We start from the raw sequence: 26,529 nt of genomic DNA on the forward strand, positions 1-26,529 counted from the left end.
CCGGAGGGCCAAAGGCCGAACTCCAAAAAATGGGTCAAGCCCGAACACATAAGGGCCATAAATTGTATACAGCCCAAGAAATACAAAAAGCTCAGCCCCAAAAAAAAAAAAAATGGGCCAAGCCCAACCCAAGAAAGCCCTAAACCTAACCCCAACCTAAAACTACTCAGTTTCAGCCGCAGCCACCCACACCACACCCCGATCAACACCACTCAGCCGGCAACAACCACAAAACAGAGAAGCACTGACGGCACGCGCCACGGTAAACCCTAGCAAGTGGACAGTGCTCATTGATGACCGCCAACAAACCGTCACTCTGGCCCTCACAAATGATCCGAGACGCTGTCCACCGAAGTTCCAAAACATCACCGCAAGTAAATACTATTATACGTTTTCAGAGTACGAAAATACGGAAAGTGATTTCACAATCCCCTTTTTGATATCCACTCCGTTTTTTTGTGTTTTTAGGGTTGAAAGTGTATGGACTTTTTTTGCTAAAAGACAAAAAATAGATTGTGCATATAAAAAAATAAGTGAATCAATTCCGAAAATATTTGCAAAATCAATAATATTGAAGTTTTTTGCATACATTACATACGTAAATATACAACATTAAAGTTATTTGTGTAGTTAAAGGGGGTTTGGGACAGGTATGGGTATTGGGGGGTGGGATTAGAAAATTATACCGTCTCCATCTCTGAGTGGGGACATTTATAGCTTGTTTGTTTGGGAGTTTTAAAACCCTTCGTACGGTCCTTAATAAATTCTCTCTCCACTCATTATTCTTAAAAATCTCGCACAATCTAAACCGGACATGGTCTTAAAACCCCACCATAGCCGCTACTATTGGGTAAATTGCGTAAAATCTCACTATTTTAGTTCTAACCTTGCTTGCGCCAGCAAACCTAGGCTTTCTTACAAACCTATATGTAGGTATCGAAGTACAAGAACACCCTAAGCCAACGCAGGAAATCCATTTACAGCAACACCAGAAGCATAAAATATCTGTGTAAGAACACACACACACACACCCCCCCCCCCCCCCCCCCCCCCCCCCACAACACACACACACACACACCAAAATAAATAAATAAATAAATAAAATATCTGCACAATGCCAAATACAGCGACACCAGAAGCATCAAATATCTGTGCATAATGCCAACTTCAGTCAAAAGTAAGACGATAATCACAGGCTGAACTATCGAAAGTTTGCGTTCAGACCTAAATTCAATCGGGCTCAAATGCAGGAGATACTCATTACGACGATACAAAAGAGACCGACTACTTAGATAGCTAGTTAAACTTATTCACACCCACAAACTAGACCTGGCCAATAAATCTCACTTTCTAGAACCGGATATTAGGTTGGATAAAATGTATGTCCTTGTTCCCTTCCAAAAATCTAGGATGGAGATAGTAACAGTCAATTATCAACGCTGAAGCATCATTTGAGGGTCCATTCCTCTAACTTATCTCTGTCGTTGAATACATATAGAACACGCCGGAAACTGACGTAACCAACTCCCAAAGTTGCAGAGGAACAGCAAATACAAACTTTATGCATGAAGTCGCCCAAAAACACAAGTTAGGAAGCTTCTGTTCTTATTGGTACCACCTATTAGGTTCCATCCAAGTGTTAGTTTTCAACTTCTCTGTAGCTTAAGGGGACTTTAAAAAGTAATGAAGGTAACATAAGATAAGCCCAAAACACTCCCAACATATACCTCTGTTTTCCTTCTTTTCTTTTTGATTACCCCCCACCCCCAAAATATACAAATATATACATACCCGCACGTGTATGTATATATTTAGATGTACCGATATATGTCATGGACATAAATATACACATTATGATCATATCGTCTGTTTAGATGCCCAACCACTAGGCTAGAAGGGGACCAGTGGACCACCAAGTTATGATTCCACCTTGAACAAAAGCAAGGTAGTAACTTTTTAGGACGAAGAGCACACCATGATTGAGTCGAGATGAGTCAAGTGCCAGCATTGCCATTTATCGACAATGCTTACGAATCTTACACAAAAGGCATCCACTCAACAACATGAAGCATCAGCCGTGCATAAAAAATGATACCCATAAAAGAGGGGAAATTAGCCTTCAATCATGCATCAACTAAGCCACAAAAGAGTAAAACTCACTGAGTTGCTTTTACACGTAAAGCGACAAAGGAGAAAAAGATAAAGCAAAAGAACTAATTACAGAGAATAAAATGCTATAAACAGTAATTTAATTAGGATTTCACACAAAACACCCAAACACCACAATACCAAAATGGTGACTCTTCGAAGTGACTGTCAACTCTAGCAAAGACTAGACTATTGAGCAGTAGCATGGTATGCATTATTGAGATGTTTCCTTCTTGATGAGTTAACCCATGTGGAACAATCGCGTGGTTATAGTATCAGAGCTCTAGTTGGATTCAAGTCTCGTGATTTATGTTTATACCTATTTATGTTTCTTTGCTATTAAAAAATGTTTGCAGTGATAAAAAAAATGATGCAAATTGTTGGTTGGGTTCACTTGCCATTAGTTTAACTATATCGGACAACTGTCGCTTTAACTTAGGCTTACAGAGACCTGTACTAAGCTAATGACGCAATAATTTATGTTCATCTAGCCCTGAAACAATACACTACAGAAATTTGTTATAGCATTTTATCAACACCACTCCCCGCAGAAACTACAAATTAGTTGCCTTGAAAACATGATAAGATGTTGTAAGAATCTCAATGACACCAGCAAAAAAGAAAAAGGCAAAAATTGAGTGCGGAATATTCGAAACTCTACAAATGTCTTTAATTATCAATGCTGGATCTTCTGAGCTAAGACATATATCTTACCACAGTCAAAACGTGTGACGTGTGTAGAATGATGAGAAAAAAATACTATAAAACTGTAAAAAACATGCATTGAAGTTTGAACTTTTATTGACATCATCTGCACTTAAAACTAGGACATCCCTTAATTACCAATCCGACCAATCAAACATGGCCTGAATGTCATTATCAACTTTTGTAGTACGACATCTCTCAAATTATACAGTCTAAACTTTTGACAGTTGCAAAAACCAAAAGCAAACAAAACTAAACTAAACAAAAAGAACAAAAGTAAAGAAGGTAGTTTAGGACAAATAGATAAACCAAATTTGATTTGTACTGAAGCAAAACTGCACAAAGTAGATTTATAAACTAGTAGCAAGAAAACAAAATGCACCTCTTATCACGACCTTTCATGCCGGGAAATCAAATGGCAGAGGCGACACTGAGGAGGAATCCAGTAAATCTGGGTGCACGAAACCAAAACTACGAAGCACCTGATTATCCGCAAAATTCAAAGCCCTCTGCATTCCATCCCAGCAACTCTTGCCGGAGTACATCTTATTATGCTTCCCACTACAAGGCTGACACCCGGTAAAATGTGTAATAAACGGCCGCCGCCAGCTCCACCGCCCATACCCCGCCTCCTTAAGATACGGTTCCATCATCTCCGCATACCCTTCGTTCACCTTCTCCGCATGCCGCCGCCTTAATCTCGGCACCTCCTTCTCAATCCCCACATACTTCTCCGTTATATTGTCTAGTGTCCCCACAATTTCTAACCAATACCCTTCAAAGTAATACTCCCCCTCTACGTAAATCTTGTCCCCCCATTTCTCCTTCTCTTTAAGGAGGAGGTAAACCAGGCCCGACTGATCGTCGGATTCTGGGAAGACCTTGTCCTGGAACGTTGCTTTTTGGATTTTGCCCCATTTGTCATAGTTCGGGCTTTGTGGGCCCATGCTTGCCCAAACCTCCATGAATTCCAACGACCACTGGCAATTCCGGATCAAGAAAACACCGGCGTTGATGGCCACCCAACTCTTCTCCTCGTAGATCATGTTCTTCCAGCCATGGACTACCAGATTGTGGTTTTTGTACCTGTTTATTAATTTTCCCAGATAAAAGGTAAGTTTATTGCCCGTAAACACATAGGATTACATCAACGCTTAAAACCAAGTTGAAAGATGTAAGGGCTTCAAAAGGAGCAATACACAAGCTACAAAAACATATGAAGTTGCCTATTAAGCACACTGCGTGGTTAAGATTCGAAAAGTGCATTAAAATAGTCCCTCAGGACCTAATTGTTGGTCCATTTAAGTAACTGTGTTCACATTAGTATAAAAACTAACGTTAGTGAATTTGTCTGCAATTGTTTGATACCATTCAAAAAATCTAATTGAGATCTTTCAGACCTTTTAGACAGTGTAAGAATTTTGAAATAAATGTTCTTCACGAAAGTACTGCGTTTTTTTTACTCAAAAGTAAACACGACTACTCAAAATGAACAAAAACTTGTAGACGGCGGGAAGAATAAAAGTGTGGGAAATCATATGAAAGGCACCAACCATGCATAAGATTTTTAGGGCCGTTTGTTCGGCCGAATATGAACATCACACTAAACTATTTACAAGTTGACTGAATATTGGCATTTGGGTAAAATATGTATTTGGTCGACATTAAATCTGCTTAGGATATATAATCTCACAAAATATGGATAAGCCATATATGACATCATTAATCTAATCACCATAAAAAATGGTGAGATTATATTCTAGTCGAACTATACATTTTTTTTCAATTGGCGAGAGTAAGTAATGTTAGAATAGTTAGATTAGAAGATTGGGAGACAAGTTGAACTCCTGACCTCTTTTCTCGCGATACCTAAGTGCATCGTGATGCCGTCAGGCTACAGGCATCTTGGCAATTATAGAACCCCAAGGGGCTGACCTAGGGATCAAGACTTGGAACTAATTAACTCCTTCGGAGCCAGTTAAGCTCTTACTTCAATTGGGGCCCCGCAAGTAGCAGTGAGATTGGTACCAAGATAAGTCAAAGTGCACGTAAGCTGGCCCAGACAGCTAAAATCATAAAAAAAATAAAAATCTTGGCAATTATATATCCCTTTCCCCATTAATCTAGCTAAACAAACAGGCTCGTGGATTACTTTGGCAAATAATTTGCAATTTTGCACCTAATCACGTTCCTGTAGTCTTACTAGCCTGTTATTAGCCTAGTAAGACTTCCACTAAACCAAACACATCCTAGATTCCTAATATACTACTGTAGTAACAATTAGGAAAACGAAACGAGAGCAGCAGATCCAACAGCACTCAATTCAATTAATTCTCGTAGTACAAACTTCCGTACTACTATTACTACTACCTTTCTAAAGGGAGCTTGAAATCCATGTCAGTGAACGCCGCGTCCGAATCGACCCACCAGATCCACTCGGCCTCGGGGTGCGCCACCATCGCCGCCCTTACCGCCGGTATCTTCGCCCAGTACGAGTGCATCTCCGGGTGCAGCAACACGTTGTTGTAAAACACATCGTACCCATGTATCCTGCAATAATCCACCTTGTTCTTGAAAAACCTCAGCAGCAAATGATCTCCAATCGGATTCTTACACGGCGTCGCCTGCGACCCCGTCACCACCACAATCCTCTCCCCTCCCCCTGCCCTGACCCCGGCCGAGAACGACTGGTGGTGCTTCATCCACTCCCGACGCTTGTCATCCCAGTTCCGAATCGGTCGGTCGATGGAGTAGCTGAGCCTCGGGTCGTCGTAGAAGGTCGGGTCAGGCGGGTCGTGGCGCAGGTTAACGGGGTCCGCGTTCGCTTTCTTCTGCTCGTTGAAGGGATTTGAGAAGCCAGGGTTTGTGGATACGAAGGACCATAGGGCGTAGACCATGAGGAGAGCGACCAAGGCGCCGCCGAGGAAGGGGAGGGACGACGTCGGTTTGGCTCTGGTGGGTTTATTTGCCATGGTAAGCGGTGGTGGTTGGAGGTGAGAGCGAGAGAGGTCAGGGGAGACCATTTTTGAAGGGGGTTTTGGAGGCGGTGGTTGTCGGTAGTAGTAATATGTGGGTTTCGTGTAGTAGTAAGGAATTCAACGCCATTGGTGGACAGAGAGTGAGAAGTCCATTTTTCTTGCTCTGATGGATATGCTGCCACTGCGAGATTTGGGGCTGTAATTTAGTGGGTTTTCGTGATTTAGTGATTTCGTGACGACAGGTGAGAGTGATAAATGTTGGAGTGATTAGGGGAGTGGACGGAGGAGGAGCGGGGGCAGCTTAAATGCTGGTTGTCTTAAGGTGGACAAAGTAGTTAATGAAATACTACTTCTCGGCGCATTGACGTGGTGCCACCCATCTATTTATATTTGGTTTTGTGTTTGTTTGGAAAAATATAATGATCTTGCGGCACGGTTATATGGTGCCCAAAAATCTTTCTCTGCTACACAAATGTGCTATAAAAAAAAAATTTGTTGGAGCACTACCACGTAATGTATAAGAGCATGGAATGATTACTCGTGTTGAGACCGAGCTGATAGTTTTTGAGTGGTCGGCTAACTCGGCCTCGAACCGTCTCGACCGCATGCAACCGATCCTGAATATACATCATCAGTATTGAATGGCCTCAATCCATGTGCCCGAAGTAGGTCTCGAGACTGATTCAACAGTATTGAGAGTCGGCCACGAGACCTATTTCAAACGCATTCGGCCGAACAAGAATTGATCGATGATAATGCATTAGCGTATTAGCGTGTCATATGGTGTCACCGTTTCATAAATTCGTTTTCTTTACAAGTGGCGGGCTAGAAGTAGATTCAGGAAAAGTGAGAAACACGTTTGGGATATCACACATTGGGCATGCACCGACACTTGTGAGCAGTAGTATTTTGGATTTCTGTTTGGGGGGCTGGGAAAACATCAGAAATGATATTGGTACCGACGGGTACCGTAGGGAAAATACACCGACGGTCGCACCAGGTCATTCTCGGCCATCGGACGGTCAATTCGATCCGTCCAATAATTTTTTTTTAAAAAATCGAGTGGGTCTATGCCGGAATTAATGGGTGTTTGGATCGAGCACCTACGCACGTCGGATGTCATTGATTCCCGTGCAGACCCACTCGATTTTTTAAAAAAATTATTGGACGGATCGGATCGGCCGTCCGGTGGTCAGAAACGGCCGGACGCGGCCGGTACCAATAGCAGTATTCGGAAAACATTATCCTTTGTTGTTTCTGGGCCTATGTTAGATTTTACCGGTCCACCGCTTGAAAAGCTAGTCTGGATTTTTTTTGTTTTTGTTTTTGATCCTTAGCTAGCCTGGATAAGGTATTCTGTAATCCAGTTCCCCAAGTTAAGGAGGTCTAAATCTAAACGGACAAAAGGAGGGTCAGCTGGCAAAATACGTGATTTCGATGTTGGTGTTTTAAAATGTAATGTAAATAATATGTCACGTAATATATACCAATTTTTATTTTCATGTGGGACCTATGTAGAGGAATTGCGGAATTTGGGACTGCGATTTTTCGTGACGAAAGGTCAGAGTGATAAATGTTGGAGTGATTAGAGGAGAGGGCGCAGCGTAGAAGCTGGTGTCTTAAGGTGGAAAAAGTACTGTTTTTATGAAATGCACACAGCACGTTGACATAGTGTCACCGATCTATTTGTGTTTAATTGTACGTGTATTCGAGGCAAGCTTTGAGGCCAATATGTCTCATTTCTATCTGGAGCACACAACTAAACGTGAATAGATCAATCACACTACGTACCTTAGCACACAAGGGAGCGTAAAATGGGGAAAATTTATTCAGTTCCCCTAAGAGCATTTCCAATTGCCTCCACTCTTCCTCCTTTTAGCTTCGTCCCCGAGAAAAACGCCTCAAAAGCTCCACCCAACAACCTCGCTTCTTCTCAGTAAAACCCCATTCGCTAGTAACTCGCCTATTGAGGCAACTCTTTCTCTTCCTTTTTCCTAGAAAAGTTTTTTAAAATCTAGACTGTCCAAAACATTTTTGAACGGTTAAATTAAGAACGATAGGAGAGCAGTGAAACAGAGCGGTGGGATAGACTTTCTGTTGGGATTTTGCACATGGCATGCACCTGACACTTGTCTGCTGTGTTTTTTTTTGTTTGGAGGCTGGGAAAATGGTTTCCCCATTCTCTATCCATTATCGGTCTTTACCCCAAGCACAATTTTGCTAGTACCACGTACATGTACAAGTCAGATCGAAAAAGCAAAAAACATGTACAAGTATTTAAATAAAAAAAATATTCTTCATATTTTATAATTAGCGGGAGTTATTAGAAAGTTAGACTACTCTGGCACAATAAAAACAAATCAGCCCACTGGAAAACAAAAATGAAAAAAAATAAAATAGACCCAATATTACGTGTGAATTGTGATTTTAAAATCAGAACACTCGTGATTTTAATTGCTGCCAAGCATCACCCGGTAGAGCAGTACAGAATCGGCCGCTCATCTCTGTAGTTGACGGCTCAAACCAAGTAATAAACGGTTCAAATTTGTACGCAATTTGTATGCGCTCAGATTTGATCTGAACAATCTGTGCCGAGATAAACACCCCGATCGACCACTCTACTTAGCCTCTGCACCCGTTTGGCAGCATCTCCAGGTCCGATGATTGTAAGGGATCGTTTGGATAGAGTATTAGCAAGGGGCATTAGTTATGCCCCTTATAAGGACGTGGGCCTAGGGCTAAGCCCTTGTTTGGGAAGCCAAATGGCTGCCGGTATTATTTAGGCCCCGTTCCGGAACGTAAAATAAGTACTTATTTTTTAAGAAGGCAATTTCAAGCTCAAAAATAATATGTTTACGCAAATAATTTTTTTACGAATATGGATCTTGTTTAATAGATCTCATCAAAATTTTTAATACGATGCAAAAAAAATTAAAAAATTATTTTTTATTTACATTATTTTTTAGTTTGAAAATGTAAAATAAGCTGCTTATTTTTTAAGAAGGTTTCTGGAACGGAGCCTTAGTCGCCACTTTTTGCAATACCTGCCAAGGGGGCTTGCGGGGTATTAGTTATGGATGTGGTTTGAGGTGTTATTAAGTTATACCCTCGATCCCCCTTGAAATTAGACAATTTCACCCCTTCTTATCCCCTTCCCCAACCCCTTTGCTGGGTTTTTTGATTTAGCAGGAAAACAAAAGGAAGAAGAAGAATAGAAAATCGGAGAGAGAAAAGATGAAGTGTTCCAAATTTTTAAAAAATATAATTAAAAAATTAAGTGTTCCAAATTTTAATTCGTTTGAACTGGTGCAAAGATTTTAGTTTTCTGATCATTTTATCATAAATATTCATAATTAAATTTTGACTCGAGGACTCTCGTTGATTAGCCCTGAGAAAGTCATAGAATCTAATATCACTTAAGCCTAATCAACGAGAGCCATAGAGTTAAAATTTAATTATGGTCATTTAGAATAAAATGATCAGAAAACTAAAATCTCTCCATCCGTTCAAACGGATTGAAATTTAGAACACTTAATTTTTCAATCTCTTTAGACAGTTTATATATTAAAAAATATGGTTAAAAAATTAAGTATTTCAAATTTCAATCCGTTTGAACCGGTAGAAAGATTTTAGTTTTCTGATCATTTTATCTTAAATGATCATAATTAAATTTTGACTCTAGAGCTCTCGTTGATTAGCCCTAGAAAAGTCGTAGAATCAAATATCTTTTAGGACTAATCAACGAGAGCCATAGAGTCAAAATTTAATTATGGCCATTTAAGATAAAATGATCGGAAAACAAAAATATTTCCACCCGTTCAAACGAATTGAAATTTGGAACACTTTAATTATTTTTTAAAAATTGAATTTTATAAATAAAATTTGTTAAATAATAATACTAAATTCTTTAATTTGTTAGTAGAATACTTGTGAAAGAATAATTAAATTTGCAATTACATATAAAACGTAATACATAATTAATTTAGGGACTGCACAAGGGTAAAATGGTCATTTGATAGTTTTTTATATCATCCAACATTCCTTATACCCCCCTATTAATCCTCTATCCAAACAAAATATTATTTAATCTTCATTTTCTAATACCTCATCCAAACAACCTACTATTTAATCTTCTCTTTATAAACATCACATCAATGTGGTTCATTCCTTATTAACTAATCAATTATTCTAGGACCACACTCATATACACACCTACACAATGTATGTGTGTGGGTGTGTATATGTGTGTGGAGGTAGAATTACTTTTAACTAATACCCCCTTACTATCTTATCTCCCGTATTAACTAATACCCAAAATTCTTTTCCCGCATCCAAACGAACCATAATGGTAGACCAAACGTGTCTTGTTTTACTAGAAAGAAAGACAGAGAGGAAGAAACCGCAGTGACGGTTCAAGAAGCAAAGGGGTCGGTCCACGTGACGGCCTGACACTGGTGGCCCGGTTTGATGGATTTCTCTCTGTACTATTGAAAAAGACCGCTGCAACTTACTACTTTTGTTTATTCAATTTTTATAATTAATACATAATACGAGACGTATCATACAAGATGCTCTCGTAGCTCAGTTGGTTAGAGCACCCGTTTAGTAAGCGGGAGGTCTTGAGTTCAACTCTCAACGAGAGCAGTTTTTCCGTTTTCAGACCCAGTCTTTTCCTTTTCCACGCAAGAATGGAATATCTAATCAACCATTGAAGATTTTTTTTCCCCCCCTCCATTTTTTCCTACACACCTTGGATGAGGAGGGGTTTGAAGGACAAATTAAAAAAGGGTGCTCGGATCAAGTACCCTACACACCTTGGATGCCATTGATTCTCACGAAGGCCCACTCGGTTTTATTTTTTAAAATTTTTGGACGGCTCGGATCGGCCGTCCGGTGGCCATCAGTGCATTTTCTATACGGTACCATCGGTACCAATAGCAGTACTCAAATATTTTAACTATTTTTTGTTATAAGGAAATTGTTCAATGGTCTAGTTTTTTTTTTTTCAAGAAAGGAGGGCAAATAAATAGTTCGAAACCAAATTAAATGGTTCAAGTGAAATATTATGAAACATGAGGTCTAAAATTAAAAAAAAATTAAACTTCAAATTGGGGTTTTAAGCAAACTTTGTGGGAAAAAACAAAAGGTAAAGAAAAACTATAAGCAGACAGAGAGAATAAAAGCAACCTATCCACTATGGTGTGAGCGGCATCGAGATTTGCGAAGAAACCTTCTTCAAAGTCGAGGAGGACACATATATTGAAAAAGACATTGTTAGAAGTTTTGATGCCTATTATATTATCGATGTTTTTAACGACATGAAAAACGTCACAATTCAAGATGCCTCACTTTTGTAAATAAATTAAATTGAAATTACTCTTTTTTGGTACCATACATGCATATGACAAACATCACTTATAATAGCTATTATTATATTATTTTAATTTTTTCTAAAGTCAACAAATATGCATATTGTGGTTCATCTTTTTAATTTTTTTAGTAAAGTATAATTTTCACTCCCACCAAGATAAAACCTCGCTCCATCCCTACATGGAAATGACAACACCACAAAATTATAATGAGATAGTCAAAGATTTACATTTTCATAATGAGATCAGCCAAGATTGTTTTTCACAAGTTTTCAATTTATTTGTTCATGATTTGTGAAGTTATATCAATTTTGAAACATACATAAACGCACGCTCTCTTTTATTCAAGTTTGGCAGAATTAGCATCTTGTGAACTAGAAAAACCTATTTTCAGATTCTTATTTTGTGCCGATAAAGAAAAACGATGAGCGCATTAGGTGAGCCAACTAGTATAATGGAGGAATTAGAGTTGAATTTTGATGTTGCTTAGTTTTTTACGCGAATAAATCCCGAAATATTTGTGGCTAGTTCAGGGGGGGGGTTCGCCACCCCTTGAATCTAAAATGACTTGTGGCAAAATGTACTACAGTACTCCGTTTTAAAGATGAACTGAATAGTGCAGAATCCATCTAAAAATTACTTTTCGGATAACTTTTAGATTCTCAACATAAATTCACCCGCTAACCTTCTGTAAAATCTACAATTTTTTAAATTACTATCCAAACATTTTTATTGATTCTAATTATAATTCAATATTTGAAGATCTATAATTAGGCAATCAAAATTTAAATAATACTGTAATTGACTCTCAAACACCCCATTATTAATAAAATACAGCTTAGAAAAGCTTTCGAGTGTTGGACCACTTCAAAGAAAATGGTCAAAGTTTGCTGCGGCTCGTCTAAAGGAGAAGTTTTTCAGTGCCGGGTGGGCACCGGCCACGTGGTGCCGAGCACCATCTCGGCCGTCCAAACGTTTTTTGGACGGTCCAGATCTGTTTGGATAATTTTTAAGTATAAAATTACCAGAACACCCCCCTCAAGCCCAAATAGATCTGGACCATCCAAAACATGTTTGGACGGCCGAGATGCGTGCTCGGCACCATGTGACCCATGCCCGCTCGGGCACTGAAAAATTTCTCCATCTAAAGGGACATGCCATCTACTGGCACAGATTCAAGCAGATATTAATTCCTTTAATTTATCTTCACTTTTCTTCATTTTTTCGTACTTTTTGGGATAAGTAGGAAGAATCCGCTATCATTTTTAGAAATTTAGTCTCCAAAATAAAAGTATAGTCTTTATATTTGGATACACAAAAATAAATTTGGAGACCAAATCTCTAAAAGTGAAGATGGATTCCTCTAAGATTCTCTAAAAAAGTACGAAAAAATAAGAAAGGACGAGATAAATTACAAATTTTCCCTCAATAGATCACGTACATTCTCCTTCTGTACTTCCATGTGCACTGGTAGAGCCGAGTGCAGACAGTTGCTGTCTTTCTTTCGGTTGAAGACCGTTGCCTTCTTGTGGCTGTTGTGTAATACCTGAATCTTAAGCCATGACAATTGGATTTGGAGATGCTGTAGGGCACCCACCGTACTCTACAGCGTGTAGTGTTGCCAATCTGACCGTCCATTTCCGCACGGACGGCTCAGATTTAACACGACAATGGTATCAAATCACCCTTTTCTCTTCTCTCCCAGGCTCTCTAGTGCCATTTGAACCCCAGGGTCCTTTAGCTACACATGCCTCTGAGGCTAAACTACCAGAACAGGGAAACCCAAAAAAAAAAAATTGCAAACATCAGCTAACTACAGGAAAAGGAATCACATATACCAATCCAACGAGCCGGCCCAGGCACACAACATGCACAATATTCGGCACAACTTGTTTATATGGCAGCGTCTCATTGGTAACATAATAATTCGTTATTTTTCAACTACTAAGGAGACGCTTCCACCTTAGCATGTCGTACAAAATGTTGTGCATGTTGTGTTCATAGACTATGTGCCTGTCCAATACTCCCAACTTGCATATCATACAGGAACATGGAAAATTTATCATCTTATCAATGGTGGAAGATAGAAAAAGAAGGCGTCTCAACGTATGAAACTATGTAAGGCCTATATGTGTATGATACTGATCCTTCATTGATTAAGAAGCTTAGACCATAAATATCAAGCTCCTCGCCCACTGTATTACTATGCACAACTTATGACCTACTAATACACCACAACCAACGCAACAAACATCGAACCCACCAGTGCATCGGATTCTCCAAGAAACCTTGTCAACACCCCTCCATATCGCGCCACCGGAGGTAAAGTAACCCCGCACGGTAATGCGTGAACGCCCCTGCCACCACCAACACGTGAAAAATATGGTGACTTTGGCCCGCAATGTCAAACTTACCGGGCATCCACCGCTCTGGAATCCTCATGGTATAAATCAAAGCCCCTATTCCGTAGAATAATCCCATCAAAACTTCGTACCCAGTAGTATAAATTGCCTCTGGGCGGTTCCGGAACAAGATAAGCTTGTGCAGGATTGGAGCTATCCCGGACACGCCCATCCCGAAAAATAGGGACGCACGAATGTGACGGTATTCTGGTTTCTGGAAGACCGGAAGGAGAGAAGCCAACATCGTGGCGATTCCCAAAAGGGTGATGAATCCGAGGTAGAGGTTGCAGAAGAAGGGGTAGCACATGAAGGAGTAGTAGACGGGAGGGTAGAAGGAGGTTGAGATGAGAGCTGAGATTCCAGCGTAGTCGAGCCGAAGCATGATGTATGAAAGCCGCGGGGAATGGCACGCGAGTAGGTGGCACGTGCTGCTGGCGAGCAAGCAGAACATGGCCCCACCCAAGAAGGCAAAGAATGGCCACCGCGTGATTGGACGGAACATCAGGGGTGCAATCGCATTTGCCAGGTCTTCTTTCGCAGTCCACTGCATTTTGAGCAAATAAAAGAATTAAGAACTTTAAACGTTTCAGGGAAACAAAAAATTGTCGTCTTCAAGGCATTACATATCATCAAATTTTGTCGTCATCCCTATCATCTATATTCTGGGGATCCAATTAGCAGATAGTTGGAGTAGAAAGTGACAGTGCTATCAACTGCTATTTCACATAAATTTTCTCCTCAAATTCGTTTCATCTACAAGAACTGTGAAGTTCCTCTTGAAACCACATCGAAGCAAAGAAGATTGTATTAACATGACAATGGCATTAAGCACTAAGTAGTAGTAGTGATGAGAACAGCTGTAGTCTAAGCATAATGTATTGATTACCAAAATTTAAACCATGTTTGATATTCAGACTCAAATTTTAGAACTAATTATAGAACGATACCACATTTGATAGAAATTTATTCACATTTCTTACTTACTATGTCTAGCGGATAAACTATTCAAGTACACAACTTTAGAAGCTCGGAATGCCTTTGTGCAGGCCCTCACTCAAACAAGGATGTCACAAACACAGAAAGATTTGCCACTCATAGATAAGGTGTCTTAAACTAGAAGCTCAAAGTGACATGGAGAAGTTGTCACAAAATCATATTCCCCACAGACTAAAATAAAAGTGCCACAGATTTAACCAAAAGATGTTACAATAACTTTGGTTCAGTTTGGACAAATTTCTCAGCCTCCAATATCAAGATCCACGTATCTGGCACAAAGTATAGGTGGTGAATCACTATTGTATGAGAAATCTCAAGCAAATGGCCTTTGAAAGGTTGGAGTCCTCCCTCATAACTAGGTAAACTAAGATTAAAGGCTCAAGACTACAGTTCCCAAATCGCAAAAAATGATTAATGTTTCGCTGTGGACACCATTAAAAAAGGTTTTTCCCCACATTACAATTTTGAAGAGTTCGACTGTCTACTTGGTTCCTTGGATGGTAGAAGATCGAACAAAAAAAACAGAGCTCAAAGATGAAGCTAAAGAGGGAGGAAGTTCAACTAAATTGCAACAGACTCGTAAACAGGTGTTAAAAATTTGCTGAAGGAAAAAACAGTGACAAATATTCCAATAGCATGTGCTGATAGCCTGACAATACGATACCAAAGGTATCATGATATGCATGCAACTATTTGGCCTAACCTGGAAACAATTAACCACTTGTATTGACATGGAACGTATAGGATAATGCCCAAAGTATGATTCAGAAGGGGAAAATGTTCCAAGATCTCAAGCCAACCTATGAAGAAGGGCTACAGATTTGCAGCATTTGCACATAACTATTAGACGGGAGGAGATTTTATTAGCAACCACAAAACCAATGAGGACCTTACCAGAACACCAACATCTGTGTGGTTCACATGAAATAGCCTCCCAGGCAAACACTTTGTGAGGAGATCTACGACATGCCAAGTCGATGGTGATGGCAGCAAACCCATCGAAGGCAACGACTTTGTTAGCTCCTCACGAAGTCTGTGCAAATCAGGCATGTTGGGTAAAGAAGGCAGGCAAGCCAAAAGTTCTGCATGCAGTTTGTGGAGATCAGCTCTCTTCAGCACATCAGGGATATGTTGCAGACCGTGGAAATCCACAACCTTTGGAACCTTCATCGCAGTGTATATTGTCAAGGCAAGAAAAAGGAAGAAGCCAATCAAATGCCTGTAGCAAAATGAAATTAAACTTCAAGGCATGTTAATGTAGACTTGAGCTTACAAAGTTAAATGGCGAGTTACATATATCCTAACCATAGCCATTTCACGGAACAACATATTGCAGGCATTTACCAATACAGTAGTGACACAGAACCAACAGTAGCAACTAGCAAGACAACAAACCTTGTTTTGAGAGTCTCAATGGTGGTAAATGGTAATTATAAATCCAAGGAAACAAAAAGCCCAAGGGCACAACCTCAACAAACAAAACTAACAGGGCATATAACTAGCAGAACATGTTTGTGTGCTCACAAGTCACAACACCCATGCAAATTTTGCAGATGAACATAATTTTCTCATGCCCATCTCAGCTACGCTTAATTGAAAAGATCTGAAAACAAATAAGAACCTCCTTTGTCCCAAGAGTCACTGTGTTCCCCATAAACAAAGTTATGCAGTTGAGTTCACCCGAAAAAGAAAGTTATGAAGTTAAACTCACAACAAAAGAACAAAAAAATTAAGTTTCGACATTGTATTACTATTCTCCATCATCATAGCCCAAAATAGTGCAACCTACGAAAGGGTTGATCAAATTGTGCAGGAAAATAACCAACCCCTGTAAGGCTGTAATAGCTCAAAAGTCTATTATCAGCACAGAATCCACAGTCATTTTAGAGGACCTTTACTTTATTACTCTTTTTTGGTTAAGGCAAGCTTGTAAAGCTGACAACATAGAGAGTGAGCATTTGCAAAAAATGGAAAAGTAACAATGTGCAGTGTTATGTGGCATTATTACTCCCATCATTCGGCTTAATTCCCATGCATTCTTCAAACTGGACAACAAAAAGAAACGTTGCACGGTATCATTTTTCTTTAGTTCAGTAGGTGGTAGGCAAAGAGGATAAGACATTCATTGGGACCAAAACCAAGGCATAAGGCGTAAACCCCCTATCATCCTCGAAAAATGATGCTGATAAAACTTTGGGTAAAATTAAAGTTGTTTATAGAATGCTACTATCATTTTCCAAGGACTTTGACTACCCCTCTAGGAAGAGTCGATAAAAGTGTTACCATCAGTTTTCTTCTCTTCACTTCAGACCAGACCAAGGGTTTATCTACTGATTCACCATGCAAAGTAAAAGACGGTTCTCGAAGACTCAGTTAAGTAACTTCTCTCAACCTAAATTGGTTTCACTTCGCTTTTTGCCTCAGGAGGGTAACTAAATACGTCTCTTGAAACGCCAAGATTGAAGAATTGTTCCAAGCTTCTAGTCATATCTAAGAGGAGAGAGGACAGCCCATGGAGATGCAATTAGTAATGTAGGGAGATCTTGAATGTTGAGCACAAGATGAAAGCTTTGGTTGGATGATGCATCCCCTAACTGATTCCATGGAGGAAGACTTGGCCAAAGAGAGGCATGCACACAGGGTTCTTATGTTGATGATAATTTGTCTCATTAGCTCGTATTTCTTAATTTTCCTCTCTCATTTCTTTTTGAACGGCTTTCCTTTCTCTTTTTTAATGCTTTATTGGATTTTATCTCCTCTAAAATGTATCTTTTTCAGCTTCTCTTCTATGGCAAGTTCCTTTATGTAACATTTGAAGAACCCTACCTCAAAATCTATGCAATAGCCAAGCTTAAATTTTTTTTACAGGATGATAGGAGTGAGGTTTAATATAAATCAGGCAAGTTAGCAATAAAATAAACCATAATAATTTAATGCCACGAAGGTGTCCTGCTATGACATGATGGAGAAAAGCTCAAGGTCAATTGCTTAGGTGCAGGTGAAACAGACCAGTCAGGGCATGCCTCATAGGTGGCATACCAACAAGTCAAGACAATTTATATGGATCCTGGCACTACAGCAAATACTCTTTAAGTCGGCAAGTTAGCCGCAAGGTTTGCTCTTATTACGCACTTACACCTTAAAGAACTATACCTCCATTCTCTTGTTACATAAGGCCCTCGATATCTTCACATAACCAACACAACTATTAATGGCACCAACCCTCATTGAGAGGGGAAAAAAAAAACCACCTTTTAATCTGGTAAATAAAGTTGTCAGTAATATCTCAACTATCATTCTTTTGTTCCTAGTTGGCTAAGTGGGTTAGCAACACAAATCCAAGTCATAGTTATAATAATTACAGCCACCTTTTTTCTATTGTAATTATTACCAATTATTACAGCCAACTCTTTTTGTCCTTGCCAAACTACATTTGATTCCACCTTCCCTTCATAACTGTCTTTTGATTTTTGCACCCTTCCCTTCATCCGGTATAAAAGTTTAATAAAGCGGTCACTATATGTCCCCATAATTCACTAACTAGAGAATAGAAGAAACTAATGTCTAATTGGCTGGATTAGACATGAGATTAGACTACATGAACCATGAAACTGCGTTCCAGCAGTTGAACGCAACAAGTTGTGGAGGGACTGACGTCAAGAACTTGTTTGATTGGCTGGATTAGACATGAGATTAGATCACATGTACCATGAAACCAAGTTTCAAGCGGTTGAACGCAACACTTGGTGGAGGGACTAAAGTTATACTATCCATTTGACAACTAATACCACAAAACATTGGGATACGCAATACCTTATGGCGTGTTAGGGAAAATTCCCCCACCCTTTTTCCGGTGGGATCCATACGAGCATATATCCGCCACTAATAGTCAGATCAATCAAATGGGGCCTAAATTTATTACATCGAAAAGATGAAAAAAAGATAATGAGCATCAAAGTATTCTATTCCCATTGGAGCATTATGGAAAAAAACCCACAACAATCTGACAATAAAAAAGGGGGAGTTTGGCGAAAATCTTACGTCCAGACATTGAGGGTCTCGTTATGAATGGTGAAAATGCTTAGCAAAATCTGCTTTAACGGCCATTCGGATCGATAATGCCCGATAATGTACTCATTGTCCTTCAAATACGCAGGCAACGAGTGGTACTCCACCAGCTGGTATTTCACCTTCTTCCACAATCTCTTCCCCTTCCCATCTTTTTTCAAAGAACGATCGAGCCCATCGTCATTCGGTTCGGAACAAACCCTAGAATCCTCACAAGCTTTTGGATTCTTACCCATCTTCTGTTCACACCAAGTTCAAGCGGAAATTAAGGATATTAACGTAAATTCGCTTATAAAGACATCAATTGGCTTGCCATGGTAGAAAATAATAATCACTGAATAGGTAGTCAAAGAATTGTCATCAATAACTGCATACGCATACACCCACATATACAAATATATATACCAGTAATGGAAGAAGTGCGCCGGCGGAGAAGACCCACAAGGAGATTCTTTTGTATAATTGACAAGAGCTGAAGAATACACTCAGGTGGATGAGTATGAGAGAGAAGGGAGAGGATTTCGAATGATTGCTTTGGAGGAGGGTTTCGAATGATGATGGAATACAAAGAAGTGGCAAGAAGGAGAGAGAGAGAGAGAGAGAGAGAGAGAGAGAGGTAGGTTCGGAGACCACACGAAGAGGGTGATTGTTCGTTTTAGGTTGAGGATTTGGCACGGTTAAGACTCTAGGACAACGACTTCATGAAAAATAGGAAGCGATGACGTAGATATTTGGAAAATTTTCAAATTTGCACCTGAACTTCACCTCAATACGCAGGAGTATCTCATAGGAGGTTTATTTATTTATTTAATATATATATATATATATATATATATAGAGGAATTTTCAAGTGAGGGATCCCTCATCTTGTTAAAATGAGGAACTTTTATTTTCCGATCAAATTTTGAAAATTCGAACCATTCAATGTGTGCAGAACATAATTTTAAGGGTTCATGTGAGAAATCAGCAAAAAAAATGACCGGGAATGGCGTCATCCGAACAGTTTTTTTTGAACCGTTCAATGAAAACTGCTCGGATGAAGCCCTTCTCGGTCATTTTTTTTGCTGATCGGTTCAAAAAAATTGCTTGGATGAAGCCCTTCTCGGTCATTTTTTTTGTTGATTTCTCGCGAGGACCCTTAAAATCACGTTCTGATCACTTTGAGCGGCTCGGATTATCGAAATTCAATCAGGAAGGGGAGTCCCGTATTTTAATAAAATGAGAGATCCCTCACCGGAACCTAACTATATATATATATATATATATATATATATATATATCTATCCATATTATAAAATAGAAGAGTGTGGAGACAAGTTGTTGGAATGGCTAGGATTGATTTGATCCAAGGGCTGAGAGGCATTCTCCTCATCTCATTAAAGAGCCCACAATTTTATTACACAACTGCCATACTTCGTCTTTTCCACAAACGAACGTTTCAAACCCAAGCAGCTCCGACTCCGACTCACGGATGCACCCCCGCTGGCCCCCTGCCTCGCCTAGCAATGGAACGCGCCCGGACACAGCAACCCCACGAAAAACCCCTCTTGGCCCTCTTCCCTCTCTGCTTTTGAGAAGGTATGTTTGTCCACGAAAAACCCCTCTTGACCAACCCCACAAACGTTTCCCTCTTTGTTTAGGAGAATTCCTAAATTAAATGCATGTTCAAGAGAATGCCTACAATGTGTTTGTGAAATTGCATGTGACTGGGTTTTGTGTGCTTTGATTGTGCTACGTTTCCTACAACGTGTTTGTTGAATAATTAGTGTTGCATGTGACTGGGTTTTGTGTGCTTTGATTGTGCTACGTGTTTGTGAAAATGCCTACAACCTGTTTGTGAAAAAGCATGTGACTGGGTTTAGTTGAATAATTAGAGATTGGAGTCGTTTTTCTGCTCCTCCACCCAAGGGGCTTTTTTGGGCTCTTGGGAAACCATTGGGTTGCTCCTCTTTTCCATTTTGTAATGCCCCAATATGTATGTCACTTTTCAAAATCCGAATGCTAAACCTAACTCTTTGAAGTAGCTACAATTGGGTTCCATGATAAGTGCATCAACGTGGACCATTGATTGCATGAAAAAACCCATAATAGGCAGAAAAAACCAACAAAATGAGGAGCCCCAGTCAGAGGAAATGATCTATCCAAATTGCAAAGCTGAAGTTACCCATCATTATAGCCTTTTGGTGACCTTTTTGTACCCGACTTTTCCATAACCATCTTTCCCAATGTTGGCAATCAATTTCATTTTTCATTCTCTCATTTTTTATTCTCACGGACAAACACTCGATCACGGTAGAAAATTGGGTTTTTTCCTCATCTTTTATGGGGCTCTAAATTTTTTTTCTCTCTCATCTTTTGCTAGGAAATAGTGGCTTCGGGGGTTTAACCTTTCATTTTACAATCGTTGTTGATGCTAATTCATTTTTTTCTCTTTCCAGGTAATTGTATGGGATAGGGGCAAGAGTTTAATCGCCCTTTAATACTTTCATCATCATCAAGATTGGAAGCTTGCTGTGGGAGTGGTACGCTTTTTTAGCTTTTTTGATCTTTCTGCTTTTGACCAATCACTCTTTCTTTCCTCGCCGAAGATCGCTCTTTCTCCAATAACACTCCAATATGGTCTAAAATTAATTTGTAGGGGTGACTGATTAGTTTTAGGGCACTTCGGTGGACTTTTTAGTTTTAGGGGACCTTGGCAGTGTGGGATTCATAGAGGGTTTTTTTTTGCAATCGGCAAACATTATGATGATCACAGCTAAGTTAGAGCTAGCATCCTTCAACCCTTGAAGCATCTCGATATTCTCATCTCTATGAGTTTATTTTTTTCCAAGTTTTTAGGCTTTGTGTTCCAGTGAAAACTCTTTGATCCTAACTGTCGCTTTGTGTTCCAGGAGCAATGGAACTTTCTAAAGGGAAAGGGAAGGCCATCTGTGTATCCAAGGGAAAGAAATCTCTGCTGGATGGTGATTTGGAAAAAACTGTAAGATAAACTTTAACTCTTCATTTTTTATTTTCTATTGATCACTGTTCTTCATTTTTCATTTTCTATTGATTACTGTTCTTCATTTTCTATTGTATAGGTTAGGTTTCTTTGAGAAAAGAATGTTGGCGTAGTGATCCGTGATGAGCAAGAATTGAATCAGATTTGTATGCATGGGGTATGTCTATAATTACATCAGGATGTTTGTTAGTACATATATTCTGAAATACTGTTAATCTTATTCTTTTCTTAAGGAAAAAGCAAAGGCAATAGCAATTTGTGGAGGTAAAGAAAATGTTGCACCTAAAGTGGTATGATTTTGTACACATTCCTTCAAGTTCTCTCTCTTTTTTTTGGGACCAATAATTTTTATTGTCTTTTCTATATCAAGATTCTAAAGTTAATTCATCCACCACGTAGGCACCTAATGATAATGTAATATCAAAGGCCCAATGCTTACGACATGAACGAGAGAGAGCAGGAGAATGCATTCAACCGAGGCGGCCCACATTCTTTTCGTCCTTAACACCAAGTCGTCGTCGACGTGCATGCTTAGAACGTGGCATGATGGCAACAAATATCAATCAATTGACTTCTACATCTATAGAAATTCCAGCACCAAAGCGAGCAATGCTTTCACATGCCTTTCAGTCATCATCAGTTGTGGTGCTTCCTAAAACACCAAATTTGAGGGACTATTCTGCAATAACTGTGGATAGTATGCTATGTCATCATGAAGCCTAGCCACACCAACATGAGGTATTGAATATCGAAGAATCTGTAGCTATGCCGAGCATTATCGAAGAATCTGATTCTGAAATGTGTCATCCTTCAATGCCTCCTCGGAATCTCGAAGAAGAGTTTCTAGCCGTGGCAACTCCTCCACGGAATATTGACGAAGAACTTCTACCTATGCCGGACACATCTTTAGCTCCAATTCATCGGTAAATTTTTTTCAACATTTGTCTTTGATATGTTTCTATTTCTATACCTTTTTTTGTCTGTTTTTACTTCATGTTTGTGTTAACATGTATATGTAGGCTACCTCCTAGAAATCAATCTATTTTTTCATTTGTCTTTGATATGTTTCAATTTCTATACCTTTTTTTTTACTTCACATATGTATTAGCATGTATATGTAGGCTACCTCCTGGAAATCAATCTATTGATGATGAGTTAGAGGAGGATGAATCTACAAACGTAGGGGTTGATCCTCAAACTAATAGATATCTCAATCGTCATTATCTCGGGAGGATGGATGTATCATGTCTTCATTGTAAAGCCTTGCATTGGATGGGTGAAAGATTGACCAATTCATCTTTAATACATCCACTTTTTGGAATTTGCTGCCTGCAAGGAAAGATTAAGCTACCATCCCTTATTGCACCACCGTTGGCGCTACAAGAGTTATACGATGGCAATGATGTGCGATCAAAATCATTTTGTCATCATAGTCGAGAGTATAATGCAACTAATGCTTTTACAAGTCTTTGGTGCTAAATTAGATACAAGAGTGCTTAACGGAAGAGGGCCTTTATCGTTCATTATCCATGGTGAATTACGTCATCAAACAGGATTATTGCTGCCACAGCCAGGGAATGAAGCAATTTATTCTCAGCTGTACATATACGACCCTGAGTCTGCTCTAAATGCTCGCAATCACAGAAATCTACACTGGAGAAGAGATGTCCTCGAGACAATTCAAGATAGTTTGTTGGCATTTAATCTGTTTCCTGTTAAATTTCTTCGAGCTTTTGAGATTTTGAATCAATCTGAATCAGTGGGACAAAATTTACTTGCTTATCTTCATTACAGTTCATCAACCAATCGTCGGAGGTATAATCTCCCAACAGCAGATGAGATTGCAATAATTCTACCTGGCAATGGAACCGAGAAAAGTGGAATGAGAGATATTGTGTTGCATTTGAGAGGAAATAATAGGCTAATGCGAGTTAATGAATGCCACCCGGCTTATTTACCATTGCATTATGTTCTATTGTTTCCCCGTGGTGAGATTGGATAGAAACCTGAGATGAGACATTGGGATGTACGAACCAAACAATACACAAATAAAAGACTGACTCAAATGGAATTTTATAGCTTTTGTTTGTTTCAACGAGACTCAGAGTACTCAACCATTTTACGAGCTGAGAAACTATTCCAGGAGTTTATCGTAGATGCTTGGGCAGCAACTGAGCAAAATCGACTGAACTTCATAGGCTGAACCAAGGGAAAATTCGATCCGAACTTTACCAGGATCTCGCAGATATTGGTCCTAATGGGTTAGGGCCTGGTCAAGTTGGTAAACGAATTATTTTGCCATCTTCGTTCCCTTGATGTCCCAGATATATGTTCCAAATATTTCAAGATTCAATGGCTATCACACGGCACAATCAACATCCAGACATTTTCCTAACAATGACTGCCAATCCCAATTGCCCTGAAATTTCTGAGGCTTTGCTACCACATCAGAAAGCTGTTGATTGTCCAAATTTGGTTGCACGTGTTTTTGAGTTGAAGCAAAAATGTTTGATGAGTGAGATAAAAAAGAAGCAAGTGTTTAGCAAAATTGTTGGATATGTCTATACAATTGAGTACCAAAAACGGGGGCTACCACATATGCATTTACTTTTATTTCTTCTAGGTTCAAACAAAATACATACAAGTACTCAGGTCGACAAAGTAGTATGTGCTGAATTGCCAGATCCTATAGAAGACCTTTCACTTTTTGATACTGTTAAGGTATGAACAAACAAATAAGAACATCTTTTTATTTTTTTTGTTGGTCTTTTCTATGTCCTAACTATGATTTTTTTTTTAATATTGTTAACGATTGCATGGTACATGGACCATGTGGTGCTCGAAATCCTCAAGCAGCATGTATGGAAAATGGAAAATGCACAAAGAAATATCCCAAAGCCTTTTCGAAAACAACTAGACTGGACCAAGATGGATATCCAATCTATCAACGTCGTAATGATGGTCAGGTGTATATTGTTAGTGGTCAATCGGTTAATAACAGGGATGTTGTTCCGTACAACGCTTACCTTTCTAGACTATTCAATTGCCATATCAATGTGGAAGTCTGCGCGGGAATGAGATGTGTCAAATATATCCATAAGTACATCTACAAAGGTAATGATCGTGCAACAATGGTGTTGGGACTACTATATGAGATTAAGGAATATCTCGATGCAAGGTATATTGGTCCAGTAGAAGCAGCTTGGCGGCTATTCGGTCATTCTATGCATGAAGAGATTCTAACAGTGGTACGTTTGGCACTTCATTTACCTGAAAAATATAATTGCCTATTAACACTGAAGAATCAATGCAAGACATTGTTGCCAAGGCTGAGCAAGATATTACAACATTAACTTGTTTTTTTGCATATTGTCAAGCAAATGTAGATGCTCGTGTATTCACCTATCAAGAATTTCCACAACATTTTGTTTGGATAAAATCAGAAAAGAGGTAGAAACCAATAGAAAGGGGTTTTGCAATTGGAAGAATGTACTTTATTAGCCCTAATGCTGGTGAAATATTTTATTTACGTCTCCTACTGAGTAGGGCTGGCCACGGTTGGATTTTTTTCAGATTCGGGTCGGGTTGGACCCAACCCGAATAATGTCGGATTGAGTACTTGCCACCCGAACCCGACCGTGGACAGTGTTCCGACCGAACTGTTGTCGGATTGAGTTGGTCGGGTTCGGTCGGATAATCGGATTGGGCCAGTTTTGTTGGGCCATTATTTGGGCCAGTTTTATTTTTCTGGGCCAGTTTTTTATAAAATTCTTTGGTTATTTTGGGCTAGTTTTCCACCATTTCAGTAGGCCAAATGGCCCAAAAATTAATATAAATATTTTGGGCCATGCCCCATAGCTCAATCCAAGGGTCCAAGCCCTGTTTTCGAGTTTCCACATTTCTCAATCCAAATTCCAAACATAAAAGCACAAAAGCACAACCACAAAACAAAAAATAAAGCCAACATTTTAGCTGGAAATGTTTTCCAGTTTCCAGAGAGCACTAGAGCAGCCAGCTCTCAGCACTCTCAAGTCTCCTCCCCTGTTTTCTCAGCACATTTTCAGTTTCTAGTTTCCATCTCCACCACACAGCAAAAACACACCAAAAAAAAAATTACAGAGACCAGCCAACTCTCTAGTCTAGTAGTCTCCACTCTCCTGTTTTTTCAGCAACCATACAAAAACACAACCAATCAACAAGTCAAAATATTTTCAGTTTTCCACCACCATATTACAAGTTCAAACGACCACCAAAACAACTAAACAAGTCTAAAATGATTAAAAGAAGTCCATAATAATTTAAATTAGCCAATACTCCATAGTGTTGCTGCTCCCAAGTCCCAACCCCATATTTCTCATGTCCGTTCAAAGTTCAAACCTGTTACATAGAAAGAAAAATTAGAAGACAATTAAAAACTTAATAGATTTTTTATTTTTTTTGATAAGTTAAAACTTCAAAGATCATCAAATAACATCTGTTGTTATGTTTTACTAAGGTCCAAAGCCCCATCAATCCCTAAGAAGCATCATCAGTTTGTAAGAGTTCTGAAAAAAAAAAAAAACTTAATTCAATACAATACTAGAAAATGTTGACTGAATAGACCAAATCAATTAAATTGTAGACCAAATGGTCCAGATCAATTAAATAAAATTACCTCGTTCAAGATCTTCAACTTTATCCATAGCCTGTTGAAGAGAGATTGGAACCGTGCTTAAAAGCCAATTTTGGGTGCATACAAGAGTCTCGACCATTGACGGTGAGAGTGAACTCCGAAATGGATCAAGTACACGACCACCCGTACTAAAAGCCGACTCAGAAGCAACGGTAGACACGGGCATAGCTAATACATCACACGCTATTTT

The 26,529-nt window shown here is 39.2% G+C and overlaps 4 protein-coding genes and 1 non-coding gene across 7 annotated transcripts; 3 read left to right on the top strand and 2 right to left on the bottom strand.

Moving 5' to 3' along the window:
* Nucleotides 1-2,927: 2,927 nt before the first annotated feature.
* LOC131303509 (putative glycosyltransferase 7) lies at nucleotides 2,928-6,217 on the bottom strand. 2 transcript variants are annotated; one of them, XR_009192074.1, is made up of 3 exons: nucleotides 5,224-6,217; nucleotides 3,107-3,939; nucleotides 2,928-3,070 (listed from the first exon to the last, which is right to left on the bottom strand). XR_009192074.1 is itself a non-coding variant. In XM_058330398.1 (2 exons), exons 1-2 carry the CDS (start codon nucleotides 5,874-5,876, stop codon nucleotides 3,252-3,254), a joined length of 1,341 nt encoding a protein of 446 aa, XP_058186381.1. In that variant the 5' UTR covers nucleotides 5,877-6,217; the 3' UTR covers nucleotides 2,928-3,251. The 2 variants fall into 2 exon arrangements, 1 of the variants encoding a protein (XP_058186381.1); XM_058330398.1 differs by having other exon boundaries at nucleotides 2,928-3,939.
* A 4,184-nt stretch (nucleotides 6,218-10,401) lies between these two features.
* Nucleotides 10,402-10,475, top strand: TRNAT-AGU (transfer RNA threonine (anticodon AGU)). Its single transcript has one exon. It is a non-coding gene; the product is annotated as a tRNA-Thr (tRNA).
* A 2,776-nt stretch (nucleotides 10,476-13,251) lies between these two features.
* On the bottom strand, nucleotides 13,252-19,402 carry LOC131303510 (heptahelical transmembrane protein 4-like). 2 transcript variants are annotated; one of them, XM_058330399.1, is made up of 4 exons: nucleotides 19,072-19,402; nucleotides 18,640-18,905; nucleotides 15,493-15,817; nucleotides 13,252-14,146 (listed from the first exon to the last, which is right to left on the bottom strand). In XM_058330399.1, the coding sequence occupies exons 2-4, from the start codon at nucleotides 18,900-18,902 to the stop codon at nucleotides 13,493-13,495; spliced, it is 1,242 nt and encodes a 413-aa protein (XP_058186382.1). In that variant the 5' UTR covers nucleotides 18,903-18,905; nucleotides 19,072-19,402; the 3' UTR covers nucleotides 13,252-13,492. The 2 variants fall into 2 exon arrangements, with proteins under 2 accessions (XP_058186382.1, XP_058186383.1); XM_058330400.1 differs by having other exon boundaries at nucleotides 18,640-18,902; nucleotides 19,072-19,299.
* Nucleotides 19,403-21,255: 1,853 nt separating this feature from the next.
* LOC131303512 (uncharacterized) lies at nucleotides 21,256-22,598 on the top strand. The gene is made up of 4 exons (XM_058330401.1): nucleotides 21,256-21,646; nucleotides 21,747-21,824; nucleotides 21,901-21,957; nucleotides 22,067-22,598. The coding sequence occupies exons 2-4, from the start codon at nucleotides 21,816-21,818 to the stop codon at nucleotides 22,388-22,390; spliced, it is 390 nt and encodes a 129-aa protein (XP_058186384.1). The 5' UTR covers nucleotides 21,256-21,646; nucleotides 21,747-21,815; the 3' UTR covers nucleotides 22,391-22,598.
* Nucleotides 22,599-24,064: 1,466 nt separating this feature from the next.
* On the top strand, nucleotides 24,065-25,020 carry LOC131302894 (uncharacterized). Its single transcript, XM_058329686.1, has 3 exons — nucleotides 24,065-24,173; nucleotides 24,291-24,388; nucleotides 24,634-25,020. Exons 1-3 carry the CDS (start codon nucleotides 24,065-24,067, stop codon nucleotides 25,018-25,020), a joined length of 594 nt encoding a protein of 197 aa, XP_058185669.1.
* Nucleotides 25,021-26,529: the final 1,509 nt, after the last annotated feature.

This window comes from Rhododendron vialii, chromosome 10a, assembly GCF_030253575.1.
Source record: "Rhododendron vialii isolate Sample 1 chromosome 10a, ASM3025357v1".
Taxonomy (NCBI): Eukaryota; Viridiplantae; Streptophyta; class Magnoliopsida; order Ericales; family Ericaceae; genus Rhododendron; species Rhododendron vialii.

Coding starts and splice junctions, on each gene's coding strand:
- LOC131303509 (XM_058330398.1), bottom strand. CDS start 5,876: ATGGTCTCCCCTGACCTCTCTCGCTCTCACCTCCAACCACCACCGCTT. Junction 3,940..5,223: donor TTCAAGCTCCCTTTAGAAAG/GTAGTAGTAATA, acceptor ATTAATAAACAG/GTACAAAAACCACAATCTGG.
- LOC131303510 (XM_058330399.1), bottom strand. CDS start 18,902: ATGGGTAAGAATCCAAAAGCTTGTGAGGATTCTAGGGTTTGTTCCGAA. Junction 15,818..18,639: donor GAGACCCTCAATGTCTGGAC/GTAAGATTTTCG, acceptor ATTTTGCTACAG/GCATTTGATTGGCTTCTTCC. Junction 14,147..15,492: donor ACACAGATGTTGGTGTTCTG/GTAAGGTCCTCA, acceptor CTCAAAATGCAG/TGGACTGCGAAAGAAGACCT.
- LOC131303512 (XM_058330401.1), top strand. Junction 21,958..22,066: donor AAAATGTTGCACCTAAAGTG/GTATGATTTTGT, acceptor TCCACCACGTAG/GCACCTAATGATAATGTAAT.
- LOC131302894 (XM_058329686.1), top strand. CDS start 24,065: ATGACTGCCAATCCCAATTGCCCTGAAATTTCTGAGGCTTTGCTACCA. Junction 24,174..24,290: donor TTTTGAGTTGAAGCAAAAAT/GTTTGATGAGTG, acceptor TATTTCTTCTAG/GTTCAAACAAAATACATACA. Junction 24,389..24,633: donor CACTTTTTGATACTGTTAAG/GTATGAACAAAC, acceptor AATGATGGTCAG/GTGTATATTGTTAGTGGTCA.